General features: G+C 39.7%; 1 protein-coding gene across 2 annotated transcripts in view; it reads right to left on the reverse strand.

The window, feature by feature from the left end:
• Positions 1-13,795, reverse strand: part of FAM114A1 (family with sequence similarity 114 member A1) — a 63,995-nt gene that overhangs the window by 45,384 nt on the left and 4,816 nt on the right. For both annotated transcript variants that reach the window (XM_074349270.1, XM_074349259.1), the window contains exon 2: positions 10,023-10,378. In XM_074349270.1, coding sequence (XP_074205371.1) covers positions 10,023-10,370 — 348 coding nt within the window. In that variant the 5' untranslated portion in view covers positions 10,371-10,378. The remainder of the gene's footprint in view (positions 1-10,022; positions 10,379-13,795) is intronic.

Here is a 13,795-nt window from a genome sequence, read left to right on the forward strand (position 1 = left end):
ACTTGGCTTGAAGTGAGAAGAAGGAAATTTGATGTCAACTAAGACCCAAATTTCCTATTATATGGAAGACAGGAACAGGGCTGTGGTGGGGAGGGGGGAGACTTAGTATTTTAAGGTGATTTGAAAAAGTCCAAAACAGTCTTGACTCATGCAATTTTTACAGCACTAAACAATGTGCTCTTCAATGGAGAGTAAACTTTCAAATCTCTGGAGTGGTAGGAGGGAGCTCTGGCATGGATAGACAGTGTCTAGAAAAGCGTCAACAAGCTTGGACGTGGGGAGGACCAATAGGAAGCCTTTTGAGGGAGAGAGCTTTTGAGGCGTCCACTCCACGCACAATGACCTCTGTAATTATATCTCTCACTATCCCTGGGCTCACTCGGTTCAAATTCTTTTTCTTAGGTATTTCAACTGGGGCTGAGATATTCTGGTTCAGCCTGAGCTGGTTGCTTGAACAGAACATAAAAACTCAGGCAACGTGGGGTGACCATATTCTACCCACCACACGGACTAAGAATTAAGAGAAAGCAGAGTGAGCAGAAGGAAGGCGATATGCTCAGAGAAGTTATTTGGATTCTTGATAGCTTCTCAACCCCTGGTTCCTGTCCCTCTTCAAGGCGCTGCTGCACTCCTACCTTTGGGTTGTCTGAGATTTCAGTATAGTGTTTCTCTCTCTCTTTTAATGTTTTGTTCACTGATGTATTCCCAGAGCACAGACGAGTGCGTGGCAAATAATGAGTGCTTAGTAAATTCAGTTATTGAGTATATGACTGAAATTCATCCATCTTCTTAGGTGTGCAGTAGTGTCCATTACTTGTAACTAAGGCATCCTAACTCAACTAACGGAACCATAGCTTTCCCTAATATCCACGAGTGCATTTTAGAAAATAAGGTAAGAGTACATTAGGAGATGGAGAATCATAACTCTTTCGCTCCAAAAAATGAAAGGAAGAAATTACGGAGGAAGTGAAAAATACCTACAGTTTCCAGATTCTGTAACTTTTGACTCAAGTCTTGTCCATCAATCATCCCCAACTTCTGTCTATGTGTAGTATTTTACCCTTGCAGATAAGGGTGGACATGTGAAACAGTTTTGACCAATGAGATATAAATTGGAAAGTTTTTGCTTTCATGATAAAATTATATAGTTATGGCTGTTGTCAACTCTCTCCTTTCCCTTTTCCCTGCCCTGAATGTGGACCTGATACTTGAAACTGAAGTGGCTGTTTTTGCTGCCATGAGAGAAAGGCTAGAGAATCAGAGTCACTGGTCCTGGGCACTGCTGAGTTACTTAACAAATGTGAGCAGTTTCCTATCTTTATTCTTTCTGTTAAGTGAGGAAAAAAAATAATACATTACTATTTTGTAAGCAACTATATGTTAGATTTTGGTTACTTGCACCCAAATGCATTCCTAACTGATTCACTTAGTAAATATCAAACACCATCCATCAATGTAGACTACTGGTCAAGAGAAAAGGTTACTTGGGTTTGACTCCAGCTCTCACATTTTGGACAAATTAGTTGCTCAAGTCTTTTAAGCCATCATTTACTCATTACAAAATGCAGCCATAAGAACCAACAACCTTACAGGGTTATCATGAAAATTAAAAAGAAATAATTCACATAAAGCTGTGAGCATAGTGTCTAGCACATAATAGATACTCCATAAATGTTAACTAGCAAAAATAATAATAAAAAGTAACTACATTTTTAACATTAAGATGCAAAAAGCTTTGAAAGTTGGCTGACTTTTTTTTTTCTGTTTGGAAACAATGAGAAGCTTGTTAACATGAATTGAAATACTCATGATTCATGACAGCCTGCCTTCATTTTTGGTGTCTACATTGATTTACTTCACTTCAGCAACAGAAACCAGTGGCAATTTTATACCATCATGTAGACAGATTTAAGTCAGTGATTAATATAATTCTTTCACGGGACAAATCACTACCTATGTGATTAGGAAGAGTTAATACACTTAGGGGTGACAGCTTCTGACTCAAATTACAATACTTAATATGCTCTGACAGCTGGTAATTGACTAGCAAATGGAAATAAATGTTAAATGAGTATAGAACTTCTTGCAGTATAGTAAGTGACTACTTCAATTGCTTTATTAATAAAGCTCCTTTGACACTGAGCTGTGACTTTTCTTGATTAGCTACAAAGAATATCTGTTATCAATGGCAAATACTCAAGTAACTAAATATGAATATGAACTAAATATGAATGTATGGTTAATATAAAAACCATATCAATGAAATGTTTGACATAAATTATAAATACATCTCAACTTGAGTATTGTCTCCACTTTAAATGGCTTTAATGTCACATAATTATGAGACTATAAAGTAGGCAGCATGGATCTACTCAGAACTCCCATTATCAAATATGGGTATTCAAAAGCTTTTTTCTCACTCTCATCCTTGAGACCCCTACCTCCTTTAACAGACAATTTCACATCCTAATTCACAGAGAAAATAGAAGCCATCAGATGAGAACTCTCTCACGTTCCTGCCCACTCTCCATAAACTCTCAGAAGAATGATCTCATATTATAAGAGCAAATCAGACTTGGCTTGATCAAGAGGGATCTCCAAAACTCAACTGGAGATCATTTAGACATCTATAACTGTTACGTGGTCCTAAGAATGTAAAAGAGTGCAAGAGTCTATCAAGTTCAAAGTTCTTTAAATAGAAGGACATTTACATATTTGGTATCCCATTTAAAGGTTTCTATCATTAAATAGAAAATATATTTATTTATTTAAGACTATCAAGTTCAAAGTTATCATTAGGTATTAAAAATGTACAAATAGAATTCCATGAAATTCAAAGGTCTTTAGCATTTAGATAGAGAATATATGTACCTCTCTTAAAGATCAAAGATCAACCTGGTTGTCCTATTTCCTTGAATAGATCAAGAATCAGATACTGTGTGGGATGTAAATTGGTGAAGCCACTATGGAGAACAGTATGGAGGTTCCTTAAAAAACTAAAAATAGAGTTACCATATGATCTAGTAATCCCACTCTTGGGCATATATTCAGAAAACATGAAAATTCTAATTCAAAAAGACACATGGACACCCAATGTTTATAGCCGCATTATGTATATAATAGCCAAGATATGGAAGCAAGCTAAGTGTCCATTGACAGATGAATTGAAAAAGAAGATATATATGTATATATACACACACACACACACACACAAACATATATTTACACAAAACTCAGCCATGAAAAAGAGTGAAATAATGCCATTTGCAGCAATATGGATGGATCTAGAGATTTATCATACTAAGTGAAGTCAGACAGAGAAAGACAAATAGCATATGATATCACTTATATGTGGAATCTAAAAAACATGATACAAATGGTCTTATTTACAAAACAGATACACATTCACAGACACAGAAAACAAACTTACCATTACCAAAGGGGAAAGGGGGTGAGGGATAAATTAGGAATTTGGGATTAACAAATACACACTACTATATATAAAATAGATAGACAATAAGGATTTATTGTATAGCACAGGGAACTATATTCAATATCTTGTAATAAACTATAATGGAAAAGAATCTGAAAAAAATGTATATGTATGACTGAATCACTATGCTGTACACCTGAAACTAACACAACATTGTAAATCAACTACACTTCAACTGAAAAAAAAAACAATCAGATACTATGTATAATTTTTGTCTAGGGGTGTAGACAGTAGGAGTTGTGACCCAAACCCTTCTTAACTTTTGTAACCCATGATACAGCTGTTATAAAAAGGGGCTCAGTGTGACATCCTGGAGGATGTAAATTGCTCTGATGCCTTCAGATCTGTCAACTATTTGCTTGAAAATGGCCTGTGATTCCCACGTAATTTTCTACCTTGGTGAGTTTCATCATTCAACTATAGGAAGATTTAAAATCATGTATAGAAAGGTTTAAAGCATAAAAGTCATGCCATTAATATTTTTGTGCATATTTGGTCTTTTCTGTTCTACTAATGTTTAAGGAATTTGGCCGATTAGAGTGACAATTTTTGAAAACCAATTTAAAATGAGTAATTGAATTATTAAACTTATGATTTTAAGTTGCACTCTTCCTAAATTTATGCATAATGTTGAACCATCGAAGAGGTCATTTGGTCCACTCTATAAGCTTAATTTAATAGATTTACAACAATTCTTAAGTATTCAGCAAGATTTTGTTTAAGTAGATAAATGAGGTACTTAAAAAGTAGATAGAATATATTAAATTTATCGATATAGTTTAAAAATATTTGAACATGTTCAAGTTGGTAAAAAAAGGATGAAGTATTAATCAAAAGCCCCTTGAAAGTGACTGTTCAATTATGCTAGACTTCTACATAGAGTGAGATTTGTGAGATGAATGTAAATACTAGGGAGAATTGACATTATGAATCTGTAACCTTAATAAATTGAACACTAACTGTTTAAACCAAATTAAAAGTCAGAGTAGTTTTTTTTTTTTTAACGCACAAAACACATACTGGCCTACACCAAAAACCCATCTCAACACAAACCTAACTTTACTGCCCCCTACTCACAATTACTTCCTTCTATCATAATGGAACTGATACCTAATCACTTCCACCTGGTTTCCCTTCTCTCCTGGCTTTTCAACCTTTTTCTCCAGGCTGCTTCCCATACTTAATAATGTGCATGACTCCTCTACCTTAAAACCAGTAAATGAAAATCGCAATGACAAAATGTTTCTTTCAGACCTGTCTGGTTTCTGCTCCATGTCTTTCCATCCTCACTTCTTAAAAAAGGTGCCTACCTTCTATATCCACCCACCTCCCCTCCTCTACCCACCACAGTGACTGTCCCGTGGTCACTATTTCATGAAACCATTCTCATCAAGGTCACAATGGCTTCCCTGTTGTCAAAGTCATGGACTCATTTTAGTTGTTTTATTTCCTGACCTCTCCGTAGCATTACAAGCTTTACCACTTTTCAATTCTTAAAAGACTATTCTCATGGCTTCCATGCCCTGTCTTCTGACACTTGCTTTTTCTGCCCACCCTTTATTATTATGATTTCAGCTTACTTTAGAAAGTTTCTACATGCGTATTGTGATATTATGGGAGCTCCTTAGATTAGGTCACAACCCAACTGCTTCAAGCACTGTCCAGGGTGGTCAGCTGGCATCCTAATCAGGAAAGCCATACTCTGGAGGCAGCTATAATGAGCACTTCCATTATCTGTACCTGTATTAACATGCAATGCTTTGCTAATCAGCACACTGAATTGCAGGAATGGGTTTTAACGGGTAAATGTGGACTGCTAACTAGTATTCTGAATATGTGAAAGGGGCTCTAGACGGTGAAATTAAAGGTATTCAACCACTTGTAGATGGTTAAATATATTTTAGAGCCTCTTTCTACCTTTCCATGGGTAGGGTGTAAGAAAGGATTTTGCCCAGGGCTAAATGGTCTTCTATTCAGCTCTGAACTCTGGGGAATTCTGGCTTCTTGATGCCAGGTGTAAGGAAAGGAAACCCTGCCTCCAGAATTCTAGGCATTTGCCTTGAATAAACCTTTCACTCAGGGTGGGGCTCAAAGCACCTAGAAGTCTAGAACAATGGCACATTGCCAAGCCTACATGAGTTCTCATGAGCTATTTTTAACTTTCTTGTTAATTAACATTTAATTTAAAAATGTCAGTACACTATAATGTAATCTGAGACTTGATTTCATTTATAGAACGTGATGGTGAGATTACAGAGAAAAGAGATAACTCTTACCATCTCAACTTCTTTACTGGCAACCACAACCTACCAGAAAGCATCTAAGAGTTGTGCATGACCGAACTGGCTTAGAGGCAGGAGACTTCAGGACCAAGTCCTTGGCCTCTGTTTGTCTTTATTTATACATAACACCTGGGCAATCTCACCCACTCCCATTACTTAAACATCCAATGGCTAATGGCCTCCAAATCTCTCTCTCTCTCTCTCTCCTGGGCTCCAGACCCCTATACCCAACTGCCCCCAAAATATCTTCACTTGGATGTCCCATGGCATGTTCAACACTGAGCTCACCATCTTCTCAATCTCACCTGATTCTCCAACTAGGTCTTTCTGTGTACTAGTATGAGTGGTTCCCAAACACTAGTCCACAGACTGACTGCAAAAGTATTATCTGGAGGAACTTATTAAAAATACAGAGTCTTAGCTTCCACTGTGATCTTCTGAATAAGAATCTCTCAGGGTGAAGCCCAGGAATCTGAATTCTAACAAGCTTCCCAGGGGATTCTAACACACTACCAGACTGAGGAAGCACCGCCCAATAGGGCCAAAATGTAACAGCATCCACCTGGTTGCCCAAGTCAAAAATTGGGTTCTATCATGTAGAGAGGCTTAAAGGAGGAAATAAATACAACTGGAGCAAACTCTACCCACACATTTAAGGGGCAAAAATCTGTCATCAGCGTGTCTTGGTTGGCCTATATTCTCTCATCTCTCTTGTTAGCAATTTTACAGCTCTTAAACATTCTACTTTTCCTTTGCTTGGGAGCGATCTATCGAGTGGTAGTCTATGTTTCCCTTGAGAATACTGGCTTTTTTCACCCTCCTCATATTGGCCTTATGCACTGGTGTAGGACAATACAGATGACATTCTTTTACTTTGGGTGATATTTCTTGGTATTTCTAGTATAAAATAAAGGTCCCACAAGCTCGAGGAATAAATGTCACTCCTGACTAGCACCAAGACAGACATCTCTGAGTTGAGGCTGAAGATTTCACTGTCTCCTTCAGATTAAATGCTCCATCTCAGGATTCTTTGTGCTTGTCCTATCCAGTACTATAAGACATGCCATCATTGCTTTAATGCAACACTGCCTTCCCCAGCTAGATTGCAGGCATCCTGAAGACAGCTGCACTACTCAGATTCCAGGGCATGACGCACGGTGCTATGGGGCTGGTAGAGGCCTTAGAGGATCTAGTCCAACCTCCAAGGTTCAAGTGAGGCTGGGGACCATCTCTTATGGATGTTGTAGAGTGGACTTCTGCAGGAAGTCTTAACTCCGTGGCTTCTGTGTCTATACATCAGGATGGATGACAAAGAGAAGAGGCCCTAAAGACAGAGGTAGCTTCTCTGAGTACATCAATTGTGGATGGTATGATCCTTCAAAGCAGAGGTGCCAGCTCAGCAGCTGGCAGAAATCCTGGCCCCAGGCCCCCTCGTAGTCACACCCTACCACCTGCCAAGTTATGGCCACCATGCTGACTCAGGCAAAGGTGAAGATAACAATGTGGATTTTAAGGGGACCAAGGCTACTTATAGAAAAATATATATACATTTAAGTACATTATCACAAAATCTAGTGTGTCCTAGAAAATACTAGTTTATGCTTCCTTAAAGGCTATTCTGGTTTTTTTTTAAAGCAGGCAATTTCTCTTAGAAACTTTTTTTTTTTAAAAGTTTGATTATTCTTTTAGGCTTAGATATAGCTGGGATCAAATAGGCTTTTGAGCTGGGCTGTTTTCCTATAGGACCCACCATTCCTCAGCAGATCTGGGTTCAAAATTCAAAGGGCCAACTTGTAAATGAACTTTGATTCAAGATTTTTTGTAGAATGCATTCTCTTCTGGATCAACAGAAAAATGGTTGTTTTCATCACTGCAAAAGGACTCCTTATAAGTGTTCAACAAAGAGCAAACAAAATAGAGCAAATGAACAATGCTTGAAGATGAGGCACAAAATTGAGTTCTTCTGATATTAACTTAAGATAGAAGGAGAAGTTGCCGAGAGAGAGAGTAGAATCCCCTTCTCTGGTAATTATGAAAAAGAGACTAAACTCGCACCTATGAAGAGAGGTTTAAATGTGCCCTTGGTGAAAGAGCCCTCCTTTCCCCGCAAGGCCCTGCCAGCCACCCACACCAGCCTTCTGCCTTCTTGGAGCTGAGGTACCCACAGGTACTCCTCCCACACCGTGGTTCTGTCCGAGCTGCTGCTGCAACGCCACACACATACACGCAGGGCCCTGGCCCCAGCTCTGTGACCAGCATTTGTACTTCCGTCCAGATACTTTTGTGATGTGTCATTATGAGGAAATGCTCACCTTTCCAAAGTCCTTGAAAGCTCTCAGCGCTGTGCTGGGAGAGAATCAGAAATCTGTCAGTCAATCAGCTCTATCCCTATAGCATTAAGGAGGTTTAAAAAGAGCTTTCAAAAGCAGGACTCATTGTTTGCTCAGAATTTAAGAAGGCAGCAGATGCGTAGGAACATACTGATTTTTATTGTGCTATCTTTATTAACAACCTTGTTATAATTTTTGGAAGTCTGAAATTGAAACGTATACCCTAGCCATCAGGAGTATATGTATTTCGAGGCAGTGGAGCATATATAGTTTCTTTAAGTCATCTCAGGCCAGAACGCTGTGGCTAAGATATTTTCTTAATGTACAAATATATTTATTAACGGTAGCACCTATAATAAAAATTGGGAACCGATGCTCCCCTAGAAAGACAGCATGGAGAGAAAACAGGTTCCAGTCAGGCATACAGGTAAATATGGGTATAGGATAGATCCCATTGATTCTGTTTCTCTGGAGAACCCAGACTAACACAGGCCCTGGCATCATTATTTTTTAAAGCTCTCTCAGTGGTTGAAATGTTCAGCTGGAGTTGAATTCTTAGTCCTTCAAGGGGTCCATGGATGGCTTTAAAGACTCTGTGAACTCATGGAACACATATACAAAATTTTGCATGTATGTTTACATATCTGATCACAACTCCCAGTTGGTCCTCAAATCGCCCCCCTGACATCCCTGCAAAATGATTGTTTGCCTTTGTTTACACATCTCCAGCGACGGGAAACCTCCACTTCCCTGAGGAAGACCATCTCATCTTAGGGCAATTCTAAGAGTTGTTTTGAGGAAACTAAGGCCCAAGAAGCTTGATTTTGAAAAAAATGATCACGAAATAGAAGGATACCTTGAGGCCTTTGTGTGCAAATTCCTCATTTTACAGAGGAAAAACTGAAGCACAGAGAGTTGAAGTGGCTTGTCCAAATAAGAGAGTAAAGGCCAGATGAAGGATGACAGCCCAGGCCCCTGACTCCCTGCTCAGTCCCCTTCCCTCAATGCACATGGCAGTCCCTGCAAGGAGGTCACCTGTGGTGGCACATTTCAGGATGAGCAGGGCTGGGTCTGGCAGAGGGAAGTCGCCGATTCCCCCATACTCTAGCATCCTTCTAGAAGACAGGATTGGAGGAGAGGGGCCCACCTCCTCCTGTTACACTGCATGCCTCCCCACCCCTCCCAATCCCCACGTAGATGGAAGTGAAGGTGTCAGGAAAACTCAGCTGGTTGATCATATCGATGTGGAACGAGGTACCACCTGGGAGACACCAGCCTGTCTTACCTCCCAGAGAGACAGGTGTGAAGGGAAGCAGGACCGTGTTCTGCCTCTGGTCCCCTGGTATGTGATAATAAATCAGTGATCTGAATGTTTCAGATGTTCATAGTGGATTTGCAAATACGCATTAACATTTAAGTGATATTACAGAAACATTGACTTGTTTAGGGTGGAATCATGCTCATTCATAATTTGGGCTCATTATGTTCAATATCACAATATCTTCCATTCACTACCGAGCAGCTTCATATCTTACTGGGTTGTTCAATATTTCTGAGCCTGGTTGCCCCTTCTCTAACTTGAGGTTAATAATATCCAGCTTAGAACCTCAAAGAACTGCTATATGGAGTGAATTACATAACACATCAAGTAGCTAGCAGAATGCCTGGAACACAGAATGTGTCCAATAATTGGTGGTTGTTAATATTAATAATAATGTAATTATCAAAATGCAAATATTATAATGGCCAATTATTCTCGTATATGTCTTTTCTCACCACACATCTTTGACAACAAAGGTGATGTCATAGCATATTCTGAACGCCCAATCACTACCCACACAGCCTGGCACAAATCTGTGCCTGTGGTAGGTATCAGTAAGAACTTAGGTTGAACTGAGTCAAATGAACCACTCCTACCGCATGACTCTGTTCTTTCAGGGGTATTTCGGATCCAGGTTCTGCCTCGAGGCTCACGGAGTCAACACATTCAGCCAGGGCGTCCTCAGCCACTTCTCCGTTGAGGGGGGGCTCCACGGCCTGGGCGTCCTCCAGCTGCTCAGTGGGCCCAGTGTCAGCCGTCTCTGCACCCTGAACGGCTGCATTTTCTTGCACGTCTCCTCTGGGGTCAGCTGGCGTTAGCTCACTTGAAATTGTAGCTGAATCACAGTGCACTTCTGCATCTTCGGGTGAAGTGTCACTACTGGGCACGTCAGTAATTTCTGTTTTGTCTCCAGTGACTAAGGTGTCATTGCCATCGTCGGACATTTTAATATCTGTCAACATGATTACAAACAAACATTGTATGCTTTAAACTGAATTGTTAAAATTTAATTCAAAACTCTGAATGATTAAGTTAAATCTGGGGGGGGAGTCACCTTTCTTCTACCAAGAAGAAACTTTATGTAACCTTGGGGTAGGCTGATAATGGCCCCCAAGGATATCCATGTCATAATCCTTGGAAGCAGTGAATATTGCCTTATATGGCAAGTAGGACTTTGAGGATATGATTAAATTAAGAATCTTAGATGATTGAAGTGGGTCCTAAATGAAGTCACAAATGTCCTTACCAGAGAGAGGCAGAGGGAGATTTGACTACAAAGAGGGAAAGGTGATGCGACGACAGAAGCAGAGACTGGAGTGATGCTCTGGAGATGAAGGAAGGGGACATGAGCCAAAAAACACAAGTGGCCACTAGAAGCTGAAAAAGTCAAAGAAACCATTCTCCCCTCCCAGACAGCAGAACTGCAAGAGAGTACATCTGCATTGTTATGAACCACTAAAATTGGTTGTACTTTGTTACAGCAGCAATTGGAAACTAATACAAACCTACAGAGCTATCTTTAAACTTTCATGAATATCTTACCTAGCATGAAGAAATATGCATGGGGAACTAAGAGTATTATCTGTATCTGTGAAAGTACTTATTTAATATGACTTTATTAGTTATATTTGTATTCATAATGGGAGTAAGTAGAGCAAATACCTGAGAGCTTATCAAAACATACTTGAAATTGACCTCTGCAGTGTAGTCGGAGAGTCACACTGAGAAAAAGAGTTACATACACATAAGTGTGCTTTGCTGGGTACCAGCGGGTGAAAGCTTAGGCTCTATCTGGACAATAGTTTAGACAAGAAATCACAAGGATGAAATGGAAAGGAAGGAAGTGACATGTTAAGCCAAAAGAGGAATGTAGCCATTGCAAAATAACCTACAAAGCAGAAAACTCTTTACGAAGCTTGCAAGTTATTGCCATCACGTAGAACAGTGCAGTTCCACAGAACTTTCAATGATGATAAAAATGTTCAGTCCTCACTGTCTAATATGGTCACATGTGGCTATTGAGCACTTGAAATGTGGCTAGTGCAACTGAGGAACTAATTTTTAAATTTAATTTAATTTTAAGTAATTTAAATTTAAATTTACATAGGCACGTGTGCCGAGTGGCCACCTTACTGGATAACACATATCTAAAAGGCTAATTCAACGTGACAATTTTCTTAGTCTAAAATAAAGACACGGTGTTCTCACTACACAAGCAGCCAAGCCCCAGCAAATCAGTGGGTTTTTTGGTTGACCTCAGTGTTTACAACCAGTCAAATCTCAGGTCGCTGTTAAAACCACAGTATGTGAGAAGCCATTTAACACACCGGCCACATGATGGCACAAGCTGAGAACTCACATGCACCTGCTAATCCTCATGCCCCCTTAGACAGTCATTGCCTGAAGTTGTCCAGTTGTTTTCTTTCCCCTTACTACATTCTCTCCCTCGGTGAATGAGGTTCCTTTCTCACAGTTTTACATACTTTTGTATTGTGACTCTCAAATATCTACCTCCATTCCATAGAGGCAGAAGGTAAATTAGTAGTTTCGAGGTGCCGAAGGGAAGGGAAATGAGTGATGACTGCTACTGAGCATTGATTTCTTTTGTGGGTGATGATGAAAATGTCCTAAAAGTAGATAGTGATAATGGCTGTATGATTCCATGAATATATTAAAAACCACTCAGCTGCACATTTAAAATGAGTGAATTTTGTAGTATGTGAATTTTGTGATGTGTGAATTATATCTCAATACACTGTTTTGAAATCTTACCCTACCTCCAGATAAGCAGTTCTAATGACCAGCTGGACATCTCGTCGTGTCCCAGAGAAAACCTTTGCCATTAATTCTATACCTTCCTCCTGACTTTTGGGTTTCTTTTAACGGCACCTAGATTTCCCCAATAACCCAGGCTTAAAATCTTAAGGCTGTCATTGACCAAATCTTCACTGTCTCAAGAATATATAATATCAATAGTTATCATTTATTGAGTGCCTGTTAAATCAATGCTCTTTAAATGGGTATCTCCTACGAGTTCGATATTATGAGCTCAATTTTACAGATGAGGCAACTGCTGCTCAGAGGTCACACTTTAAGGATGTGGCAGATCTGAGATCTGAGCCCACGTCTGACTTTGATTTTGAACCACGTCAGGGCCCCATCTGCAATACTACCTTCCTCTTCTCTTACATTCAACCAGGGCTCAAATCCTGGAGGCTCTTTATTCCAAATCTGTAGCCTGTCTTTTACTTCTATTTACCCTACCATCAGCTTTGATCAGGTCCTCAGTTTAATTCACATTGATGATATTAATATTGGGTTCACCCCCTCCTCACTGTTGTTCTCAGTTCACTTCCCCACCATTTTCCTCACTGCTCTGGTTATGTCACCTCCTGCTCAGACATGCTCAGGGGCTCCCCACTTCCTACTGAGATGAAGTTACATCCTTCAGTTGGCATCCAAGGACCTCTGTGCTCTGACCCCACTAGGCTTACCCACCATGTTGACCTTCCAAATCCTTAAACGAGACAATATAAGTATGTGAACAAGAGACCCTCAGGTGGCTGTTGGTTCAATATGTTGTTTTAACACATTTAAGGCCCATTTAAAATAACCACCTCCTCATTCTTTGTTCCTCCTAGCTGGGTGTAATTTTTCTTCCCCTGAACTCCCAGAGTGCCTTGTATCTAGCTCACTTCCAATGATTACAATCATCTTTGGTTACAGTTGTTTGTGTTCCGATAACACTGTAAATTCTATGAAGACAAGGATCTTTCTTGTTTGTCTTCATATGTCATATAGCACTTAACATGGTCTCTTGAGTATGGTGGGACGCTCAACAAATATGTGTGCTGAGTGACATTAATATTTTTGTGGAGACTTAAAATGAAAATGTAATTTGAAATGAAAGCTAGCAGAAAATGCCTTTACCCCCATTCACTACTCAGGAGCTATCTTACAGCAAGTGGTTCCAAATGACCCACGTGGGCTTTCCTTCATTCCTTCACTTCCCAGATAACTGAGTTAGACTGTCTCTTTTTAAACAAAAATCCTTGGATTCTCTGACAACACACCTGTAAGCAAGTCTGCAGGTGAGAAAGGCAAATAACGCATATTTCTTTTTAGCTGGGACATTAAGTTTTGGATATTCAATGAGTCAATGAGAGCGGTCAGTGACTAATTGAAATAGTAAAGAGTGACAAAGGCCACTCTACAGAAAAAGGGTAGTTACTGTGGTTCGTGGGGGGTGGATGAGACTAAGGGAGGGTACTTGAAAAATTATTATCACGTGGAAGCTCATAAAGTCTCTGGGAAAACCTTTGAGTTAGGACTGGCCTGGGACAGAGGTTGGCAAACTATAGCCTGCTGG

The sequence above is a fragment of the Camelus bactrianus genome, chromosome 2 (assembly GCF_048773025.1).
Source record: "Camelus bactrianus isolate YW-2024 breed Bactrian camel chromosome 2, ASM4877302v1, whole genome shotgun sequence".
In the NCBI taxonomy this organism is placed as follows: Eukaryota; Metazoa; Chordata; class Mammalia; order Artiodactyla; family Camelidae; genus Camelus; species Camelus bactrianus.